At 52.3% G+C, this 22,421-nt stretch overlaps 1 protein-coding gene across 2 annotated transcripts; it reads left to right on the forward strand.

Moving 5' to 3' along the window:
* Positions 1 to 36: 36 nt before the first annotated feature.
* Positions 37 to 21,411, forward strand: SARNP (SAP domain containing ribonucleoprotein). Of its 2 annotated transcripts, XM_031603211.2 has the most exons (11): positions 37 to 188; positions 629 to 728; positions 954 to 1,000; positions 2,578 to 2,645; positions 3,982 to 4,033; positions 6,051 to 6,124; positions 6,416 to 6,444; positions 6,840 to 6,865; positions 7,575 to 7,643; positions 19,724 to 19,813; positions 21,176 to 21,411. In XM_031603211.2, the coding sequence occupies exons 1-11, from the start codon at positions 153 to 155 to the stop codon at positions 21,215 to 21,217; spliced, it is 633 nt and encodes a 210-aa protein (XP_031459071.1). In that variant the 5' UTR covers positions 37 to 152; the 3' UTR covers positions 21,218 to 21,411. The 2 variants fall into 2 exon arrangements, with proteins under 2 accessions (XP_031459071.1, XP_031459072.1); XM_031603212.2 differs by lacking the exon at positions 7,575 to 7,643.
* The last annotated feature ends 1,010 nt before the right edge of the window (positions 21,412 to 22,421 follow it).

Genomic DNA, 22,421 nt, shown 5'->3' on the forward strand with positions numbered 1-22,421 from the left:
CAATAGAGCGCGAGGAGTCAGTGAGAACCGACCAATCGTAAGGAGCGATGTTGAACGGCGGTTTGAAATCACCCGTTCAGAAAGCGCAGCCGTGATTGGGCGGTGAGCTGCCGGCGGGGGCGGAGCCGGCAGCGGGCTGTGGGGGCGACAAGATGGCGGCGGAGACCGTGGAGCTCCACAAGTTGAAGGTAGCGGCGGCCGCTCCGCTCCTAACGGTGGTCCTGCGGCTCGGGCGTCGCTTCCCACACGCGGAGGGCTTTGCTCTATCTGGGCTTTGGCTCCCAACGCGCTCAGGTCCCGGGGCTGCCGCCGGTAACGGGGCTGTGGGGGAGGTCGGGCCTTGGAGGCGCTCCGGTTCCGCCCTCTGGCCGCGGGGCCGCGCTCTGCTCGGCCTCGGTTCGGCCCGGTGCCCTTTGCGAGGCTTCCGTCCCCGTCTGTGGGCGCCGGGGGGTGACCCTGGGCCTGGCCTCGTGAGTGGGGAAGGAGGAGGAAGGAGCCGGAAGAGTTCCTTAAAAAGGGAATTAAAAAACGGCGGCTTTGCGGTGTGTTATCGCATCTCGTGGTTCTCGGGGTTTTTATGCCTGTGAGCGAATCACGCGTCCTAACGGGCTGCTCTCCTTCCCCGCAGTTGGCCGAGCTGAAGCAGGAGTGCCTCGCCCGTGGGCTGGAGGCGAAGGGCAACAAGCAGGATCTGATCAACAGGCTGCAGGCCTACCTGGAGGAGCACGGTGGGTACCGGAGTGCTGGGATTCCCAACTCCCCCTCCCCCCCGTAGGCAGTTTCGGTGCTGAGAGAGCCCCAGGCTTCAGCTTTTGTGTGGGAGTGCTGATTGGAGTGCTTTGCTGCGATGTGGCTTCTCAGCTCCCCGTTTTATCAACTGGGCTTTATCTGAGAAGCCGAAGGTATCGCCGAGTAATTTGGGTCAGCGATTGATGTATTATTTTCTTCTTTAGCTGAAGAAGAAGCAAACGAAGAGGATGTTCTGGGAGAAGAAATAGAGGTAAAGCTGCGGGACGGGCTGTTGCGTTGGCGGCGTTTGGCCTCTGGGTGGCTGTGTTGGGCATTGCTGGAGAGAGCAGTGCACCGAGCAGCAGCAGTGCAGGAGCTCTGCTGTGTTTAAAGCACTGCTGAGCTTCGCTGTTGGATCTGAACCGGCCGGTTTTGGTGCTGGAGGGTCAGTGTTGCTGTGTTTGCATGGAGTGTGAGGTGGTGTGGGGGTTTCATAGAATCATCATAGAATCATAGAATGGCCTGGGTTGAAAAGGACCACAGTGATCATCTGGTTCCAACCCCCTGCTATGTGCAGGGTCACCAACCAGCAGACCAGGCTGCCCAGAGCCACATCCAGCCTGGCCTTGAATGCCTGCAGGGATGGGGCATCCACAGCCTCCTTGGGCAACCTGTTCCAGTGCCTCACTACCCTCTGTGTGAAAAACTTCCTCCTCATATCCAACCTAAACCTCCCCTGTCTCAGTTTAAAACCATCCCCCCTTGTCCTATCACCATCCACCCTCGTAAACAGCCGTTCCCCCTCCTGTTTATGAGCTCCCTTCAAGTCCTGGAAGGCCACAATGAGGTCTCCCTGGAGCCTCTTCTTTTCCAAGCTGAACAAGGCCAGTTCCCTGTTTCTTCATAGGAGAGGTGCTCCAAAGTTTCTGGAAGAGTTTGTGGTCGTGGAATGAGGCTGCTGTTTCAGAAGGGGGAATTCTGCCTCTTTTCAGGAGTCATGCTGTTGTTCTGTGTTTGTTGTTAACAGAAAATGTCTGCTGAGGTGTGTTAGGGCCTCCTTGCTAAGAGCACAACATCAAACTGGTGCCCTTTAAGTTGGCAGAGCTGGGCTGCAGGAGGGAGCGAGCCTCAAAACTGAAGCTTTATGTTCTGGGAAGCGCAGAGATCCTGGCTGGAAGAGTTTTCTGTGCTCAAAACACCAGCAGAAAGCAGCTCTGCTGCTCAGCACTGCAGGAATTTGTGCAGTGTATGGGAGCTTTCTCCTGTTGTCTCTGAAATTCTTGGTGGGAGAAGTGAAATGGGCCTTACCAGATGAGCGTCAGACACTGAGTGTCAGCACTGTGTGGTTCTGATGCTCTTTGCTGGTTCTGCTTGCTGGATTGAGAATGTCTCAGCTGGGACAACTTCCTAAGCCTGTCAATCCCAGGCTTTTTTGTAAGGCTTTGGGGGTTAAAAAGAAAAGGAAAAAAAAAAAAAGAGAACAATCAATTAATGTCCATAAGGTTACTCATATACTGGTAGATGAAGGCTGGGAGCACCAAAGGTTGCTTCCCACTGCACACTTTGCCTTATTGGGCAGAGTCAAACCCCACTGGGGAGGTGGAGAGGAGATTTCAAGCACACAAGTCCTTCAAGTGGGAGACAGCAGCAAGGGGTTCCTTGGTGATGTGTGGTCTTACCAGCTTCTCTAGCATGAAATTCAGAAACCTATGGATATGTTCAGGCTGAACTGCGGGCATATTGCCTCTGAGAACCCAGAAAACCTGGTGCTGCCCTTGCTGTGATGTTTTGCTCTTGCTGAGCTGACTGGGATGCACTCTGATCACCTCCCAACTCATTGCTTTGCAGGAAGAAGAGCAGAAACCAGCAGAGCCACCCACCAAAGTAGAAGAGCCTCCTGTAAAATCGCCTGATGTGTAACTATCCTTTCTGCTTAATCCAAAGCAAAACCTATGGGGAATGCTGTAACACGAGAGGTGCATGGTGGGGAGAGCTCTGCCTGCCCCAAATGCTTGCAGGCTCTTTTCAAGGCTCGGTGAGACCATCCTGTGGCTGGAGGGGCTGCAGCAAGGGGAGCTGGACTTCTGTGGCCTGATGGCTTTGCTGGGGGAGCTGTGTGGGAAGCCCTGAGCGCGGGGAGCGTGCCTGGCCCCAGCCAAATTGCTTCCTGTGAAAGTGTCATTAAACCATTACTACCTTTCAGGGCATAAAATGAGAAACCTGTCCAGGAATCTGGAACAAAAGCAGCGCGTTTTTCTAAATGGGAGACCTTAATGAGGCTGGCTGTGACCTACTGTTTTATGGGAGTTTTTTAGAGGAGGATGATGCTATTTCGTTTAGCCTGGGAACTTCCGAACTTTGTCTCTTCCTCCTTTGTTTTCCCCCCCTCGAGCCTGAGCTCTGTTTTCTGAGCATAAACTTTAGAGCACGCCCACTCCATTATATTTTTGTTCAGTCTTTTTACTGGTCCTGCTGTTGTCAGCTGCACATTGTTCAGGAAGTGTGTGTTTGAAATGGAGCCTGAGCCCGGGATGCTGGTGCTGACCTGGGGAGAGCTGCCTGGGGCTGTCCCATGAACTAGAACAGAATGATCCTTTGTATTTCAGGGCCATAAAGGAATAAAGCTTCTCAGGGCATGCAGTTGAGACTTTGGGCTTCTAACAGGAGCTGAATGTTGCCCCTAAGAGCTTTAAGATGTGCAAGAGATTGTTCCTGGGTATGCAGATCTACAGCCTCTTGCTGTAATACCCACCCCGTATGTTCCTGCAGCACCCCACTGAAATTGCAGGATGTTTCTCGTGCCTTAAACAGAGTTCATTTCTCTCTCCAAGCCTTTGTGGAGAATAGATGTGAGTGCTGAGGGTGGTTCTTGTGGTATGTGATCTTCTGGGGCTTCCAGCTTTCTCCCATCATTACTAAAGGAACTTGGGGGTGCTGAAGGCAGTTACTGAGCTAGGAGGAGAACTGGTGGCTGCATCTTCACCAGCTCCTTTGTTTCCCTGCACATCTCAGACTTTACTTGCAAGCTTCACAGACTTCAGACTCTAGCATCACTGTCAGGGCTCTCAGCCTGCTCGTTTAACAGGGATGCTGGCTTGGGGCTGCTTTCCTCTTGAGAGCAGAGCCTCACTTGAGGCTGGGGTTCCTCAGAGATGGGGATTAGGAAGAGAACCCTGATCTGTCTCCCACTCAGGTGTGCGTGTGAAGCTGTTGGGAATTCTGACTGATATTTCTCTTTCCCAACACCTGTAGGAGCACGGAAAAGAAAGTAGTGAAAATAACATCGGAGATCTCACAGATGGAGGTAAGGTTCCTTCTGCTACTTCACCCTCATCCCCGAGGTATCGCTTGGCTTGTTGCTTCATTCAGAATCTCTTTTGTACATTGCTGGGGCTGTGTTTCTGTTGCAAACCATTATTTTGGCTTGGTTAATTAATTGGTTATTAATGACCAGTCCGTGGCTGCGGGCTGATCTAGCAGCATGCTGACCCCACAGCACAGTCCATTTTGCTGTGATCTTACGGAATGCTTCTCTCAGCTGTCTGGAGGTGCATCCTTCCTTGCTGCCATTCCTGTTTGCCCTCAGCCAACTGACTCTATGTTGATATTTCCAACTTAGAGACGAGCTGAGCTGCTCCTGGTGCATCCTTCCATTGCAAGCATAACTTAGGGACTTCACTGTCTAAATTGTGCTTCCCTTCCTGCTGCTGGGAGCATGCAGCATTCGCTGCAGAGATCCCCATCTCTGTCCCTTGGGGATTGCTGCAAGCCTGCTTGCTTCAAACACAAAACTACAAAGCTTTGCTGAGGATATCCTTCGGGGAATAATCAATTTGGGAGACACTAACGGATCAGCTCATCTTTATCTTCTGTAGCTTTGCCACTTGTATTTGCTGGGCTTACTTAAAACAAACACTCTCAGAAGCCACTGATTCCTTTGGGAAAGCTTTGTGAAACTTGGAGTTTCAGGATTCTCACTCTGGTTCTCTAATCACACTCCCCCCCCATTTTAGTTTTCCACTCATGCTCTGTAAGAAAGCAGTCAGTATGAAAACATGATTCTTGTCTTCCTGCTGTTCACTGCTGCTTTAAAGCTCTAATCTCCTGTTTGGGACAGGATCATTTCCACAGCAACCAGGGGGATGTCGCAAGCAGAGGATTATGACCTCAGCTGAAGGAGTAATGAAGAGAAATGTGGTACCTGGTGGAGGATCGATGTCCCCCTGTGATTTGGGGCTGCCCTTGGCCATAGCTGCTTAAAGAGCTCATTAACAGATCTGCTGACGTTACACTCTTATCCTTTGGGGTTTTTTTTTCCCCTCAAATTCCATAGAGCCAATTCACAGGAAAACCACTTTTTTTTTTTTTTTTGTGAGGCTGTGTATGAATTGGATGGCTTCAGATCTTTTAGAAGAGGGCATAGAGTTATTTTTCCATACCGTGCATCATTGATTATCAGAGGTAGGCTGCTCCAGTTGTAGGAAGTATTGACCATTTCATAAAGCAGGGAGACACATCACTGGCAGGGAAGCCCAACCAATCTTTGCCAATTGCCAAGCCTACTCTTTTTGAGACTATTACTATAACATACACATTTAATACTTCTAAACATCAGAACCCATAGGGTTGAGAGGAGAAGGACTACATTTAGACATTGCACCTGGTTAGATAAATATTAACTGGGTCTGGTTTACTTGTTTTCAGCAATAGCAGAATATTGAAAGACTTCATTCACTGATGGAAGGTCAGAGGGTTATTTCTTTGTGGGATGACCTGAGCTGTGTTGCCACTGCCTTCTTTTGGGCTGTTGATCCAGCATGGCTTTTGTGTGGCCGCCCACTCTATTGCATATTTCTTTTGGATATCCATCAAAGAGTGAGGATAAGGAAGTGTGCTTTGACCTGTCTTTCAAGTGACTTCTCAGCTTCAGTGCTGACACCATTAGGAGTGGCATTCCTAATCCATCTTTTCCAAACATTTATGTTTTGATGCAGATGTTTATTGCGCTCCTCGCTGAGCTTTTGGCCAAAGGAAATGTTTCCCTGAAAATCCTATCTGTTTCTCTAACCTCTAAAACACCAAACGCATTTCTGGGCCCTTGTGTAATAATAAAATGTGAGATATTTCCTTTCAGCTTTTAAGGGGATTTGAATGTTTTTTTGGTGCGCTTCTGACATTCCCAAGCCTCTCTGTGTCTCGGGCACATGCACATGGAAGCGTTCACCCATCCTGTATTAAGTCTGTGTGCCTCTTTCCATTTCCTTTCTGTAGACTTCGAGTCCTCACTCTCCTTCTCTGGATTCTTTTTCTCCCACCTCCAGAGAATGCAGAAGAGGGCTGAGCGCTTCAACGTGCCCGTGAGCCTGGAGAGCAAGAAGGCAGCGCGTGCAGCTCGGTGAGTCCCCCATTCTCACCTGGCACAGACAGCAGCTGTGTTGTTGTGGTGTGGCTCTTTTCCCATTGAAATAAGTGAGGAATTGCTGTTGGCACACGTAGGAGTTTCTGTGGTAGTTCCATTAGCCAGTAATTCCCGGATCCCAGCTCCTCTCAACCAGTTTGACTGAGGTACACCTAAGAAAAGCATTTGAAGGAAGAATTCATGTTGTGCTTACTGAAGGCTTGATGTGTTAGATACCCACCTCATGTTTGCTTGGGTCTCTCACTGAGCTCTATTTACTTTCTGCAGGTTTGGTTTGGCCACAGTTTCGACAAAAGGTGAGAAGGTGAAGCAGAACCAATTCATGGAGTGACCTTACTGCAAATATTTATTTATTCCTGGGAAAGAAAAAGTTGCTGGTGAGGCTGTCTTTGTTTTACCATCTGTCCACGCCCAGGGTTGGTTTCTGAGCAGGATTTGTAGAGTTGGGATGAAAAGCATGTGTAAAGTCTTATGGGTGGGAAAAGCTGACTTGGGGATGAAATTTGGTGACTCATCCTTGAGTGAATGATATAGAAACTGGGAGAAATGGGACAGCAGTTCTTCACCAGTTGGTGGTCAGACTGGTGTGTGCTTCCAGCGGTGCTGTGACTTTACTGCTCCTCTTTTCAGATAAATTACTGCTCCAGATGTTTGTTCTCTAACTGAGTTTTCTGTTTTCTTCTCATCTCAGGCCTCTCTGCAGACAGCAAACCTACGGTAAGAGATGCTTCTTGTTCCTAAATTTCCTCTGCTCAGGTTCTTAATACAGCTTGTAATTTGTGCAAAGAAGCTCCTGCCTGTGGGAGTAAACTGAACCATCAAAATGGTCCAAGAACAACATCTGTAGAGTGGGAGCTAATGAAGTTGCCTACCTGGATGTTGTGCTTGCATCGACTTTATAGGTTCCCATCCCTCTACAGTGTTTGGCAGGAAAATCCCAGGCAGGCTGGGTGCTCTGCTTGGTCATGGCAGCTGATGTGATGTGTTTTGGAAGAGAGAGGGTGCGGCAACAGCTTCTTAAACTACAGCAGCCAGAGAGCAGTAACAAGTCTAGGAGCACTGGCAAGACTGCCTGAGGAGCTTTGTTTGCTGTTTGTGTTGGCCATGCTGCTTCAGGGCAGGTATCAGGTCCAGCAGGGCAGATATCAGGTCCAGCAGGCTCACAGGAGCAGTCTGAATCTGCTGGCCCTTCAGGAGCGGACCACCAGCCCGGTGTTTGTCCTTTGGTTGTTCTGAGCAGTCTGGGGCTGCTCCATCTGGGTTCTGCCTTCAGGCCCAGCTTCCCAACAGCACCAGCTGAGTTTTGGGGGAGCACAGCACTGGGGTTTTATTCTGGGGGCTGCAGCACACGGTTTCTTCTGGCAGAGCCTTCTCCCTGCAACGTGAGCGACGGTGATTTAAAAATCAGTTTCCTGTGTCTTTGTAGGTAAACATGGATAAATTAAAGGAAAGGGCTCAGAGGTTTGGTTTGAATGTCTCTTCGCTCTCCAAGAAGGTAAGGTGCATTGGCCTCCAGGACACACTTTGCACCTCCAGAGGAGCCCAGGGCTCATAGCACACAGTTCAAAGCCTCCTCACTGCTGGAGCTTTTACGTCGTGTTATTAATGCAGCAGTGTGGGCTCCGGGCCCCGGGAGACTCATGTCAACATCATTTCCTTCATCTTTCCCTCTGTTTGTTTTGTGTGAGTCTTAATACGGTTTGGAGAAAGTTGTGACGGGTGAATAGAGGTGTTGAATTTTAAGGTTATCAGTCTGGTTTGGACACGGGAAGGGAGGCTGTGTAGCAGGCTGTGTAATTTGGATTGTTTTCGGGTGTTTCTGTGTAAGTGCACATTTCTGATTGGGGGTAGAAGCCAGGTCTGTAAAGAGCAAGGTAATGAGCTCTCTGAAGAGCTCCCTGGTAACTCTTTGAAGTACAAATGAGGTGAATTTTGGAGGGGGATAAATTCAGTCTCGAAGCTTTGGAGAAATACTCCCAAGCTTCTGAGCATGGTCTCCCTCCAGTCCTTGTGTGTAGCAGCTGATTTCATTGATACCTTTGTGTGTTGGGCAGGGGATGGGACGGGGGGCTGTGGGGCAGGCAGCAGGGCATGCTGGGGACACACGTGGCTGTGATCATTCCCCGATGAGCCAGGAAAAGGTGGATGCAGCATGTTTGGGTAAAACAGGAGGAAGGATAAATATATACAGTGAGATGAGAATGGCATCCTGTGTGCTTCCTGAATGGAAACGGCCCCGTTCCTCTTCTGGCCTTTAACAACCCTCGTGCTGCAGCTCTGCTCAGAAATAGCGGGGAATGAAAAGAATTGTCCAGTGATAACAGCTGGGTGATGTTGGCATGGAGACTTCTCCTCTCAGCCTGGAAAGGGTAAGAGCTCGGGGAGGTTGATCTTCCTTCATCCCTGCGAAATGAGCCCCTCTCCTCCTCGGGGGGATGGATTTGACCTTTTTTGCTGCCTGTTTCTCTATGTATGAGCGTTCCGCTTTATTCCACCGGCCCTGGGAATTCACTGATGTAGAAAATATCTGGCATTGGAGGTCGCTGTTTCCCGGCACCCCCCAACCCACCCCCTCCCTCCTTCCCTCCCCTGTCCCTTTGGGGGTGGGGGAAGGAGGGCAGTGCATTAAAGCCGGGATACATGGAGCTCAGGGTGAGAGGCTGCTCAAACATCATTAACCCTGTCACCAGGAGCTCCCGTTTTTCAGGAGGAATATATGCCTTGTCAGTGTTTTACAGCCGTGGCCTTCTCTGGGCAGGACTGTGAGTCCACAACTCAACAACAGGGCAGCGGGGAGCAAAAACCTGGCACAAAGTGGGGGCTTCCTGAGCTCTCTGCGTGCTGCTGAGCTCCTCCTGCATAGATGGAGCCTCAGCAGCAGGGCAGAGCCATGCCCAGGGCCACGAGCCTGCTCACCAGCTCTCCCTGCAGCTTCCCCACTCGGCCTTTGTGCCCACCTCGCTGTACTGTGTCCTTTTATTCCTATTTTTTTTTGGGGGGGGGTTTTGCTCCACCAAAGGAAGTCGAGTTCATGGGCTTAGAAGTGGCTTCTCCCACTGAGCGGAACACACTCGCATTCCTGGGAGGAAGATTATTGGTTACTTTAATTAGCTGGTAGCATTGTGCTTCCCACCTGGGTGTTCTTTATAGCTTTTCATTACGGGGGAGCCTGGTGGTTGCGAATGTTTACATGTGTCTTGGCAGGTTTTTTATACCGTGCGTTGCAGGAAAAAAAAAAAAAACCCAAAAAAAACAGAAAAAAAAACAACTTTACAATAAACCATTGTCTCTGCAGAGCCACACTTCATTTCCCATTCAAATTGGTTTGGGGAGGGGTAGGGATGTGAGGGGGAGAATCGTAACTAAGGGGGGATTTCAGCCCCGCTGTGAGCAGGGAGCAAATGCAGAGCTGCGTTAGTGGCTGTGAACTCATCTGTAGCTTTGAACCCCCCCCTCTTCCCCCTCTGTTAGCCCTCTGGGGTAGAAATCTTTCAAGTTGAAAATCCTCTTCCTCTCTGCCCAAAGGGGGAAGCGAGACGCAGCGCTGGAGCAGGGCAGGGAGCTGGGCTGCATGGGAGCAAGAGGCAGGTGCTCATTTGTCTCAAGGCAGCACAGGGCCATCAAATTAATTTCTAAAATAAATCAAGCAAGCGTTTATCTCCCCGTAGCACTGACTCTCCCCTTCGAGGCCTCCTGTTAAAGCGCACGCTCTTCTGACCCACAGCTCCCATCCCTTGACTCCTGTTAGCTGTACTTAACCCCCCACACTTGTAAATGTTCCCTCTCTGCGGCAGCTGCTCCCTGTGCCGCTCCGGCTCCGCTCCCCAGGGGAGGATGTGGAGCTTCGTGTTTTATATGCAGGGTTGGATGCAGCAGAGGGGGTTGCCCACGCTGTGGCCGTGGTTCAGAAGCATCTCTCTGAGGGGATGCTTTGCTCTTTATGTATAAAATAGTCTCATAAGTCTCCCGCTGAGAAAGCGCTGGCACCAAATGGATAGCGAGAGCCCCTGGGAGAGCATAAAAGCTCTGTTTGCCACCTTTGTGTGACATTATCAAATACCTTCCTGGATCTGAACAGATGACCAAAATAATTGGCTTTTCTATCTCCTCCTTGACGCGGAGGTCTCAAACTGCCTCGCAAAGCAATTAGCTGATTAACCCTCCTCTGTTCGAGGCCGGGCACGGGGAGGTGAAGCTGGGGGGGTCATCGGGAGTCCGGAGTGCATCCCTGGGCTGCAGGGAACAAAGGATCCCGGGGGGGATGTACGCACCCAGCCCCATTCTCACCATCCCTGGGTGACTTTTTGGGTAGGATAGGGGGCTCTGTGCTGAGGGGTGGCCTCGGCAGCACCCTTATTGGCTACAGATCCCCTTGGGGAACTTCGCTTGTGTTCACAGAGCTGTCAGCCTTCCATTTTGCTGCTGGAGTGCAGCAACGCCGGGCTGCAAACAGCAGCAACAGCGTCGGGGCCGACGTGGCTGGGAAGAGTTAACGTTTTAATGCGTCCATCAGTCACGGCTGTAGGTTAACACTGCTTTAATTCTCGTTAATGAGAGCTTATTTCTCATGCGGCAGCTGAGAACTGCTGTGCGCACTGCCTGCTATTAGCCAAGGAGAGCTGGCCTGCTGCTGCCTGACGTCGGCGTGGGGATGGGGGAGAGCAGGGGGCAGGAGAGCAGGGAAAGTTGTGTGTATACAAAATACTGAAATGAGAGAGGGAGAGAAAACAGTTGGCTTAATTGTTTGGCTTCCAGCGAGCTTTGCAGTAACGTGCTGAGGAGAGGAATCCTTTTCCTGGAGAGTTTTTTCTGCCTGCCATCTTTCCAAACAACCCCTGCCAACCTCTGGAGGAGAAACAACCGCCAGGGAAGCAGGGAGGAGGTGGTGGGGAGAAGTGCTGATGTTGGCAAAGAGGAAGGGGATTGGTGGGAGAGGAGGATTGCTTCTGGTTGACACCGGGGACAGGGCAGAACGTGGTGACGTGCGCCGGCAGCTCTGCGCAGTGTGATTGATTCCTGTGGTCGGTTTGTCCTCAAGAAATGAGTCTTGCCGTCTCTCCTGCTCGGCCTGAGAGGGCACATCTGCCCCTCTGTAATTTCCTCTCCCCAAATTTCTCTATTTCTGGCTGTTGTGGGCTTCGTGTTGCTCTGCTCTGCATCTTCTGTGCTGGGACACAGCACAGAGATGAGCCTGCTTCTCTGCGTTGGAACCCAGGCACTTCTCTTCCACTTTTGAATGCATTTGGGGCATCTTAAGAGCTACTTTAGGTAATTTCCAGAGGGTTTTCTCTCTCCCTCTGAGCTGGACCAGTAGTAACCAAGGCAGCTGCATTTATTGGGGGGGGAAGGGTTGAAAATTGCCTTTGTTTTACTTTTTAAAGAAGAACTAAAACACGTTGCATGTATTTGCACGTTAGAAAAACTTTTCAGCAGGAAGCAGAAACTAGGTCAGAATAAAAGAATGCAGCCAGAATGTGTGCAAGCAAAGTCAGAACTGTCCCAGTGCAAAGCAATGGCCCTTGCGAGGAGCATGCTGCAGGCTGACAGCAGCCCCTGCAAACTGCAGGAATGCTTCTGGAGGAATGAGCAGATGGCTCAGAGGTGTTCAGTGCCTTTTGGCATCACTTGTGCTGAACAAGTGGCTGGGAAGGGTGTATATAGGAAGGGAAGCTTTGGTCTTCGTGGGATGGAGCAGCGTGGGGTCACCTCAGCTGCAGTGCTTCTGCAGGTAAACGCTGGCAACTTCCATGTAAGGATTTATGGGATCCCTTGGAAGGCTCCAAGGCTGCTGGGGGGCTTTGGCTGCGTGCAGCACCGTGTGCCCTCACCGTGCTGATCTCACTGCCTCTCCTTCCCCCCCCAGCCCTGCACGGCGATGTCACCCCGAGCAGAGCAGCTGAATGAGGCCTGCTGGGCTAAGATAATGGGAAGTGACAAGGTGAAGAATAGTGCTGGCAGCCGTGGGCGTTGTGGTGTGAGGGTGCTGCACGGCCCCTGCCCCCTCCTGGGTTGCCCTGAAGGGAGGTTCTGCATCGTGGCCTGGGCTGTGTGTGCACTCCTGGTGCTGTGGGTGGGTGTGCAGCCCTGTTCCTGCCTTGAAGTCCAGCAGCTGAGCCACGGTGAGGATGTGGCTGCGGGACAGAGGGCTCAGCAGAGCCTGAAATGGACCCAAAGGACATTCCCCTAGGCTGTAATCCGGTGGGAAGTAAGATCTGAGATCACGGGGCGAATGCAGAGATGGAGCAGACTTTATTTTTGATCCTTTTGTGGGTTTTTATTTTAAAGACAAAGCAACAGTTTCCCCTGGAGAGGCTGTGACATTCTCTGCTGGCACAGTGATCTCTGGCCAAGGCAGTGCAATAACCCCCCGCTCTGGGAGCAGGGATGCATTGTGGCTTCCAGCCTCTGGGCCCTGTGGTCCAGCCTGTGGCATTGTGCAAGAAAAGGAAGCTGTCTTCTTTCCTAGAAGGCATATTCCCCTGTGGATTTCCAATAACATCAAGCTGGTACGCAGGGGAGAAAATAACACAGTGGGTTTGTTGCTAGAAGGAAGAAGCACACTGCAGTCCTATTGAGCTAGAGGTCACAGAACCATGGGATGGTTTGGGAGGAACCTCTCAGACCACCTCATCATGCACTGCTCCTGTTTTGGTGAATGAGTCGGACTAATAGGAAGTGGTGAGATGAAGGTGTGACACTCAGGTGTGCTGTGGGAAGCTACCAGCAATGCTTTCCAGGTGGGAGAAATAATGGGGCAGTTCCATGTTGGCTGTGCCCGTGGGGCTGTGCTGAGCTGCCCTGTGCCTCCCCAGAGCTCTCAGTGTTCTGCTGCCTCCGTGCACTTTTCTGTTGCACTCTGTGTCCTGTTCTGCTTTTGGTTTTGTTCCTTATCTGCCAGACATCTGAATCCTGGAGCTCCTGGCTCTGCAGAGCAGTGTACTTGCTGGCTTCCCCATGCATCAGGCAGAGGTGGTGCTGCCCTTGTGTTGGTCAGTGCTCAATTCCTGGTGCTGTAGGAGCATGCATGGCCAAGTCATAGAATCATAGAATGGCCTGCGTTGAAAAGGACCTCAAAGATGATTGATTTCCAACCCCCTGCTATCTACAGGGTCAGCAACCATCAGGCTGCTCAGAGCCACATCCAGCCTGCCCTTTAATGCCTCCAGGGATGGGGCATCCACAGCCTCCTTGGGCAACCTGTTCCAATGCTTCACCATCTCTGAGCGAAGTCCTGAAGGCGCAGTGCTGTGGGAAGGGGCAGAGCTGGGTGCTGTGTGAAGCTGCTGTGGTTCCTCGGAGCCTTTGCAACTCAACATTTCCCCAGCCTGTTGCTGTCCTGTTGCCTTTTAGTGGAAATTTGGGTTGCTTGTGCCCGGAAGAACACCCCATGCCCTTACACAGCTGATAGCTCTGTGGTTTTTGTTATCTCCTCAGTGCTCACACAATACCACATGCTATTTTCTCTGTCCTTACCCCAAGCAGGATGAAAACTCAGCCCTCAAAGACGCCCTTTGCTTGACTCCCCATAGGAGCGTGGTTTTGGCACAAGTGCCCTCCCAGCTCCCCGTGGCACTGCAGGACCATTCCCCAACCCCTGCTCTGAGGGGAGAGCTGTTGTGAAAGCCCAAACCCACCAAGCATAGCACCCAGCTGCCCTCACCTCCGTCTTCTGCCGACTCTGCAGTAATTTGGTGTTTACAATTACCCCTTTCTCAGCTCCCCCCCCATCCCCAGCCCTTTGCTCACACTGACACACACCCACGATGTCATTTTTAAAAATAAATGACGAGAGAGCTGCGAGGGGTCAGCGGGACTCCTGATCCTGTATTTATCCCTGGTGCTGTCTGAAAAGGATTTGCGTCCCTAACAAACCTTTAGGGAGTGGCGAAGGGCTCGCTCCAAGGGAAGACAATGCTGGGGGGGACTCTCTGACCTCACTCTGTCCAGTCATCTGGTTCTTCATTGGTCCCTGCTGTGAAACAGAACTTAGCTTTTGTCTGTAACACAAATACATCTTTTCCCCACCCCCCCTTTCCCCTTCTATTATGGTTCAATCAATGATGTCATTATGTGTGCCATTCAGTGGCTCTTGAACCATTTGGCTGCAGGAATTTGGAGGAGCAGCCCAGGAAGAATGGCAGCACGGCTCTGCTCTCGGCCCTCCAAATCTGCTGGGACCTCAGCAAGAGGAGCAAAGTCACATTCCCCTTAACCCCTCTGGGCTGCAGAGGACAAAAGTAAAAGCAATCCCAAAGCCCCGTGGTGTGCACAGAGAGCGTGCGTGCAGAGGGGGAGAAAAAGGGCCCTGAGGAATGTTTGTGCTGAATTCAACTTGGGGAGGTTTTGCTGAGGATCCCCTCCTTAACATTTAATCCATTTAATTAGGATCACTTGGGCAGCTCCTTCTGCTGTTGGATGGTTAATGGAGCTGCAGCGCTGACCCTCGGCAGCTTTTGGTGGGGATGTGATGCTGACACTTGCAGGAGCAGCAGAGAAATGTGGGTGTATGCAAGCAGTCGTTGCACTAAAAAGCATCCCTGGTCTTACTAATTGAGCTGACTTGCTTGCAAACCCTCTGTGGTTGCAGCAGAGCTGATGGTTCCCTGCTTTGCAGCATGGAAATGCAGGCAGAGAGGGCTGGGTGCGCTCGGAGCTTCTGAGCAATGCTTGGAGCCAAGCTGCAGGTTGCTTAGGGGCTGGTGCACCTTGTCCTGTGCTCTGGCTGCTGTTGTTTCAGGCCATAGAAGTGTTGGGGTGGTTCTATGGAGTTGTGGTGGAGGTGTGAGTAGAGCCTCTGGGCTGCTGCTGCGTTTTGGGGCACAGATGGAGCGGATTTTGGGGATCGGCTGGAGCCAAATCTTTGCAGAGCAGCTGCTCTTTCTCCCAATTCCCCCTGGAGCTCTCTGAGCACCTCCAGCTTTTAGCAGCAGTGGAGAAACCAAATTAAGTGACCATAAAAGATCAAACATAAGGTACTTCTGGAGGGCCTTCAGCCTCTGCCTTTTATCTCTTCTGCTTGAAAGAGGTCCGAAGATTTGTAGCGTGTGGAGGTGCTGAACATCCTCGCAGGTTCCTCTGGTTGAAGGCTTTGTGTTCCCATTGCTCAGCTGTGCTCAAACCTCTGCAGTTTGTTTTCCTGGCACTTTGCAGTGGGAGATGACCCTGCTGTAGGCTCGGGGTGCTCTGGGTGCTTCCATTTGTGCAGTGCCATTCCTGTAGGGTGGGTGAGCGCCCCAAATCCAACCCTGGGACACTGAACGTCTCCGCAGTGCTTCATCCTCACCTCTCCATGCAGCACAGCTTCAGCTGTGTGCTCTGCTCCTGGGGCCAGCAGTGGGCTCAGGGCAAAGAGGGGTTCAGGGCAAATGGGGGCTCAGGGTAAAGTGGGGCTCAGGGCAAAGAGGGGCTCAGAGTCAAGTGGGGCTGCTCTGCATCCCTGCCACAATGCCCTTGGTCTCTCTCCAAACCCATATTTCACTTATTCCCATAGAACTTTTCACCCCTGGGGTTAGTGAGCGTGCACCTGGCTGCTCAGGCCCTGCAGTGTGTGCATGCAAAGCCTGCAAACTGACCCAGGATCAGCTTCCTAAGGGCCAGAAGTGCAGCTCTCTGCTTACCATCCTTCTGCCCACCCTTGGGCACACGTGTACCCAACTGTATACCCTTTCAATAGGAGCATTCCTTTCCTTTTGGAGAGGCTCCCTGCAACTGTAAGGCACTGACATGGCTCCAGGAGCATCCCCTGGGCTGGGGTTGTGGCTGTCAGCATCCTGCTGCCCCGTGGTGTGCAGGGAAGGGTTAACACAGCAGCGGTGCGTTGCCGTTTTTGTGCTTGTTGCCTTTGAATAGAAGAGATTTTCTTTTTCTTCTTCCTTTTTTTTTTTTTTTTTTTTTTTTTAATCTGGGGCTAATGTGCAATTCAAATGGTGCTCAGGCATCGCCCGATTGCTCCTTTTTAATAACAGCTGGACTCTTTGGGGGGGGGGAAACCTGCACGGTGCCAGGCGGTGTCAGCGCTGCCTCTGCTCCCACTATCAGCCCCGCACGTCCCAGTGTAAAAGCCTTCCTGCCCCAAGCCAGCCAGCTTCATAACGGGAGAGCATCTGCAAGCACCTGGAGATGCCGTTGAGTGAGAGCCAAGAGATGAAACACCCCTTCCAGGGCCTTTTGCCTCATGCTGCACCTGAACCGCTTCGCCTTCGCTCCGCCGTGTGGCATTCCTGACATGTCAGTCCCACCTCTGACGTCCAAGTGGAAGAATGCTTTTCAACTCAAAGCTGCAGGTGCTCTCTTAGCACTTGCCTGCAACTTTTCGGCCTTCCTCCCCCGCTGCTCCCGTTTGGGGCTGAGCATAAAGCTGTGGCTGTGAAACCGCGGCGTTCTGACGTGGGAGAATCTCTGTTCTGCCCTCCCCACCCGTGCTGGGGTCAGAGCACGGTGCTGCAGTTGCATCTTTCCCTGTGTAAAGCTGGAAGAGACGAAGGCATTGAGCGTTGGTCCGTCGGAACAGCAGGCTTTGATCCGTGCCACTCTCTTTCATTGATACATTGTGTGCTTCTCTGGTGGGGAAACACTTTGGGGCACAACGTCTTCAACAACTGAAGCTCTTTAATTCTTCCACCTCCTATTAACAGAGCTCTTTCAGCCCTAAATGTGTCCCGGGAAGCTACAGAAAGCTGTTTGCAGGTGGAGTAAGGCAGAGGGCAAAGCTTTCCCTCAACCTCAAGTGCCTCTGTGGATCAGTTCCTTACAGGGAGGGCAGCAGAGGGTGTGCAGAGCATCCCTGTGATCGGCCAGGTGTGTCTGTGGGATGCATGGAGGTGAGATGTAGAGGGGGGGGCCGCTTTGGAGCTGTGCTGGATCTGTTTTCCATGGGGCATAGCTGTGTTTAACACCGCTGATGTGCACTGGGGTGCTTCAGTCCGTGTAATTGGAGTGGCTGTGTCCGAGCTGTGCTTTTTAGGAGCCATCCCTGTGTACCAATGGCATCAGGGCTCCTCTTGTTTAGGTGTAAGGACATCGACAGGGGCTTTTGCTGTGTGTTCCTGATCCAAGTGGAGCTCTTTGGAGAGGAGAGGGCTCTGCCCAGCGAACTGAGCTGCAGGATGTGGAGCTGGAGGTGGATGCTGCACTGAGCCCGGATGGTGCTCAGGACCCCAGGTTGTCCTGTGGGCTGCAATGGGGATCCCACACCTTCCTGCCCCACGTGGCTCCTGCAGCATGGAGCCTGCACAGAGAAACAAGCAGGAGGAATACATACATAGAAACAAATCTCAAAAAGGTGCCGGGCGACAGCTGCACATCCCAGGGTTGGAGTGTTCCTGAGAATAAAACCATCGGTTGCTGTCATTCACCCTCTGGGTATGAAATTGGAAGCCCAGTTACCCTTGAGTGTTTCATAACCTTTACCTTTTGGAGGTCAAGGCCGTGTCATCATTAATCTACCGTCGCCTGAATGCCCTGGGGCTCTGCTTTTCATCCCCCCCATCCGTCATGCTGCTGTGGGATGCAGGAGGGTGAGCAGAAGGGCCCACACTGTCCTCTCTGCAAGGATGGGAGCGCCGAGGATGCCCTCATGGAGCCTCCCTATTTATGATGAGGATTCTCTGGGTTTCACCTGAAGATTCAGAACCCTTTCCTCCCTGGGATGCTTTAATCTTTTGAGAAGAGGTGCTGTGGCCTCGAGGAGTTTCCATGCGTGGAAGTTGGACACGTGGAGCACCTCCTTGTGTTGTTCCCTTCCCCAGAGCCAGGCTTCGTTTCTCCTCACCCACAACGAGCCTCATCTTGAAGCACACACGTGGAGCTGCTGCTGCTCATCCACGTGAGCCTGGATGCTGAGACGTGGCTGTGGGCAGTGGGGACCCACTGAGAGGGTTTCCCCTCTGCTGAAGTTTGGGTGTTGGAGAAGATTGGAGCTGAGCATCCCCACGAATCCCACTCCACCTCTGCCGGGATGCTGCTGGCAGCTCCAACTCCCATTGCAGGGATCCAGCTGTGCTCCCTGCCCGGTGATCTGCTCCATCCACAGGGCAGCAGTGAGTGCCAGAGCTGCTCCCTGTGCCATGGTAACCATTAATTAATGCCTTTTGGCTTTAAGTCTTCCAGCAGCAGGGGCTGTGATTCTCCCAGGAGAGAAGCGAGCCCATTTTCAAGCATTTCCTTCCAGCTTTTTGGGAACGAGGAGCGTAAGGACAACACTGACCCTGGGTTTAGCAGTGCTAAGGTCCATCCTGGAGCTCTGCAGCCCCTGCTGCCCTATCTCTGTGCTCACTGGTTCCAGCTTGGGGGTCTGCAGTGAAACCCAGGGCTCAGGATGGACACAGCATTGAGCACAGCACAAATATTTGGGTTCTCCCTTCCTTCCTCTTCACCAGGGCTCAGCAGAGCCGTTTGCTTTGTCCTTGGCTCAAGCTCTCCTCCTCTTCCTCCCCCTCCCCTCTCCCCCCACCCTCTTTTTTAAGACAAACTACAAAATAACTGAGTGCAAAGGGACCGAGCTGAGGAATAGAGAGGTTAGAAAATAAATCTGACACCCTGCCAGAAAGGTCAGCTTTCCCCACAGATGCTGGTGCACCCATTTGCACGCCGGAGCACGGCCTGGGGGCACTGCCAGGGGTTGATAGATACGGAGATAGCAGCGTTTTGATAGAGGTAATTTTCCTCGGCTGGGTTTCAGCACCCCATGAATCAAAACCTGTCAGCGAGAAGCCAGAGATGGAGTGAAGTTTATTGTACGTGTGTTTGCATCTGACACTGTTGTGCTATGGGGTCAAGTGAGCCAGATCATTAGGGCCGTGTTGATTTAGGACGATGGTTGCACACTGCTTTCCCTGCGGGGCAGTGCTGGAAGCAGGGCTGGGGGGGGGGATGTGGTGGGCTTCCCAAAAAAAAGAAAGAAACCCCACACTGTCCAGCAGCCCCGTTAAAGCTGCAGCCCTTGGGTTGCCCTCTGTCTGTGGTGGGAATGGCTTTTGGGAGCTGATTTCGGCCCCGTGTGGCGGTGGATGAGTGGGGGGGGGGTGCTGGGATTGGGAGCAGGCTCTTCTTTGTAAAGATTCTACTTAGAAATGGTGCCCTTGTGGGTTTCGTTCTGCCACAGCATCACCTGCAGCAGTGGGATGCAGCCGGGGGGGGCTGAGAGCTGCGAAGTGCCCTTAATGATAGGGGAAATTGTAGCAGTGCTGCAAAGCAATTAGGCAGCCTGGAGAAATGGGCTGAAAGAGGCACGAAAACAGCCGGAGCCAGGAATAAATCCACAGAAAATGGATGCTCTGAGGCTTTTACAGGCAATGATGGCTTTGGCTATTAGCTGTGATCAGGACATCAGCGTGGATGATGGCAGCAGAGGTAAAAAAAGCCTCCGGTTTTTGCTGGAGAATGCTGAGAAACGGAGAGCTGAGCGCTCTGGGAAATGTCTGCAGGGGTTTGCTGGAAATTCAGTGTGTCTTAGGGGGTGGCCTTGCCCTCTCCAGCTCCTGCTGATGGGTGAGGGGAGGGGGGATGTGGTTTGCCACCAAACGAACCCCCAGGGCTTTGTCCCCGGGATTAAATCTACTCCATTCTCTGTGCCAGAGTGAAGAAGATGAGAAACTGAAGAAGAGGAAGGAGCGGTTTGGCATCGTGACGAGTTCAGCCGGGGCTGGAGCCACAGAGGACACAGAGGTAAAGGCCCAAGAGGTGGACAGCAGCCGTGGGGACCCCTCTGCTGCCATTGGGCTCCCACTGAACTGCTGCCCTATCAGCCCCACGGCCATCAGCACTGGAGCCTCTCATTCTGTGCCTGCGTGGACCCAGTCTGTGCATTCCCCTTCCTCGTGCTCTGCAGTTCCTTGTCCTGGCTGCCCCTGAACCTTCTGCTTCCCTTTGGGTGCTGCGTTCCAGGCCTGGAGGAGCAAATCCCTGCAGACCCCATAACGTAATGAAGGTTGCAATGCTGACCCTATTTCCAGCTTTCCCCCCCTCTCCACCCCTCGATACTTCGGTCCTCTGTGTATCTGACCCATCTTTTAAATCCGTCACCTCCTCGGGGCACTCCTGTCCTTTTTCCTCTATTTTTGTGCCGTGGATTTGTCCCACTCTTCATGCACGTTACGCAGCTCCTCTCCTCAATATGGGGTCGGTGCAGCTGTGGGGCCCCAAACTGCATCCACAGCACCCACCTCCCACGGACAAAGGGACCCTTTGGGCTGGGCAGGACCGCTCGTTAACTAACGAGCAAAGCAGCACAGGGTGAGCTGCTGCAACCAGATGGCTCCTGGGTCCCCAAACAGGGACTGGAGCTCCCAGAAGAGGGACTGCAATGTTCAGGTGGAGCACAGGGAGGGGGGGGGATTTATTTGCAACCCCAAGCATGGGAGAGTGAGCCCCACACCGAGGGGCGAGGGAGTCCCTGCTTTTCCGTTAGGTCACTCTGAGATTGTGCCTGGAACAAAAAGGGCTTTTGAGTGGTATTGTGTGCACTCAAATGCACCTTTCCTCTGGAGATTCTTGATTAGGGCTTCTGTTGCCCCGGGGCTATTTATCCTGCTAAAAATTAAGATTTATACGCCTCTCGTGGAGCAGCTTAAAGGCATATCCGAGAGACGCAATAGTATATTTAATGCATTTTAGTGTGTCCCTCTCACCTTTTCCATGAATAGGAGAGTGTTAACCCTTTGCCCTTTTACATTTCCCACCTCCCCACTGCCTGGAAGGGTTTCGAGGCCTCTGAAGTACTCATTGTTCCCAGCTCAGCTCTTTTGTAGCGCGTTGCCAGCACAATGCAGTGACTCCAGCAGCACTGTATCTCAGGCACTGTATATTTCTGCTCCTGGATTTGGGGCTCTCTTTGTGCCAAGGGGGAGGGGGGGGGACAGAAGAAAACCTTCAGACCCCTTTCCTTCACCCTGGCTCTGCGTTGGTGCGCTCTGGAAGGAGCTGGAGCTGCCGTGCTTGAGGATTGATGCCAAACCCTCAGCAAATTCTGCATCAGAGGTTTGCTCCTCTCGGCCTTGAATTCTCTCACGTTTGCTTCATTTCTTGCAGGCAAAGAAGAGGAAAAGAGCAGAGCGCTTCGGGATCGTCTGATGCTGGCCCCTTCCAGCTGCACCCTTTGCAGTGTGCATCCTGAGTGCGTGAATCCTTCCCTCTCCCCCACTTCCTCTCTCCTCTGTTCCTCGGGTTTTAGCGTTGAGTAGATAGGGAACCCCCCATAGTTGTACGATTGTGTTACTTAACTCTTTCAATTTACTAAGTTTAAAAAAAAAAAAAAAGAAGAACAAGTAGGGCAAAAAGAAGGAACTGTTCTCACTGTATTTTGTCAGCCCGGTGCCCTCAGGTGGGAGCTGCTGCCCTCCCTGTGCACTGCAGGGCTCGTGGAGCCCTCACTGGTTGCTTTTCTGGAGTGGAAGTTCACGTTTGCTGCTCAGCAAGGAGCTGCTGCAGCCGTTGGTGCTGTCCCATCCGTGGGTCCTCTCTCCTCCTTGTTTTTAAGGATGGGAGAACGCAGCAGGCAGAGCAGCTCTCACTGCCTGCCTCAGCGGGGTGAAGCTAATGGGAACTGTCACAGCCAGAATTGCCAATTAACCTTAAATCAAGATCGGTGTCCTAAAACGAGGAGCAAAAAGTAGCCGTGTGTTTGCAAACAGAGCCCACTCCCATGGCTCCCTTCAGGTCCTCCACACACCTTCCTTTGGGTCAGCAGTGCATTTCTCTCCTAAAACACAACCGCTCCTCCCAGCCGTGTTGCTCTGGGCTTCACATCGCCCTCTCTGTGCTTCAGAACCGGCTGCTGCCCAGCTTAGCATTGCAGAGAGGCACCTCTGCTCCAAAGGGAGCCGGGCCAACCGTGAGCTCTGCCTGCCGCCCTCCTTCCCGCAGGAGGATCCGCTCCCATTGCACTCAGTGCAGCTCCGTCCCATGCCTGAAGTCCTTCTGCTGTCTGAAGACCCACTGAAGTTGTAGGATTTGTATTTCTTTCATCACAGAGCTGTTGACATCACCCTCGCTCGGTTCCTTCGGGTCCCGCGGATGCGCACACGTGGAGCTTTCCAGAGGCCGCGCTCGGTTCTCAATAAGCAATACGTGTCTATTTTTTAATATCAAACTCCTCAAACTGCTCCCATTCCACAACGTGTGCCTTCCGCAGCTCTGAGCAATACCTGTGACGTCCATCCCCACCCCACAGGGCGGCTGTGACCCACAGCTCCGGGCTCTGTGGGGTGAGTGATGTCCAAATGAACCGGAGCTCCCCCACGCTTTCCTGGTTTAATGTAATAACCGTACTCAGATT

This window comes from Phasianus colchicus, chromosome 33 (genome assembly GCF_987193195.1).
Source record: "Phasianus colchicus chromosome 33, bPhaCol1.hap1.1, whole genome shotgun sequence".
In the NCBI taxonomy this organism is placed as follows: Eukaryota; Metazoa; Chordata; class Aves; order Galliformes; family Phasianidae; genus Phasianus; species Phasianus colchicus.

Coding starts and splice junctions, on each gene's coding strand:
- SARNP (XM_031603211.2), top strand. CDS start 153: ATGGCGGCGGAGACCGTGGAGCTCCACAAGTTGAAG. Junction 6,125..6,415: donor AAGGCAGCGCGTGCAGCTCG/GTGAGTCCCCCA, acceptor TACTTTCTGCAG/GTTTGGTTTGGCCACAGTTT. Junction 7,644..19,723: donor TCTCTTCGCTCTCCAAGAAG/GTAAGGTGCATT, acceptor TCTCTGTGCCAG/AGTGAAGAAGATGAGAAACT.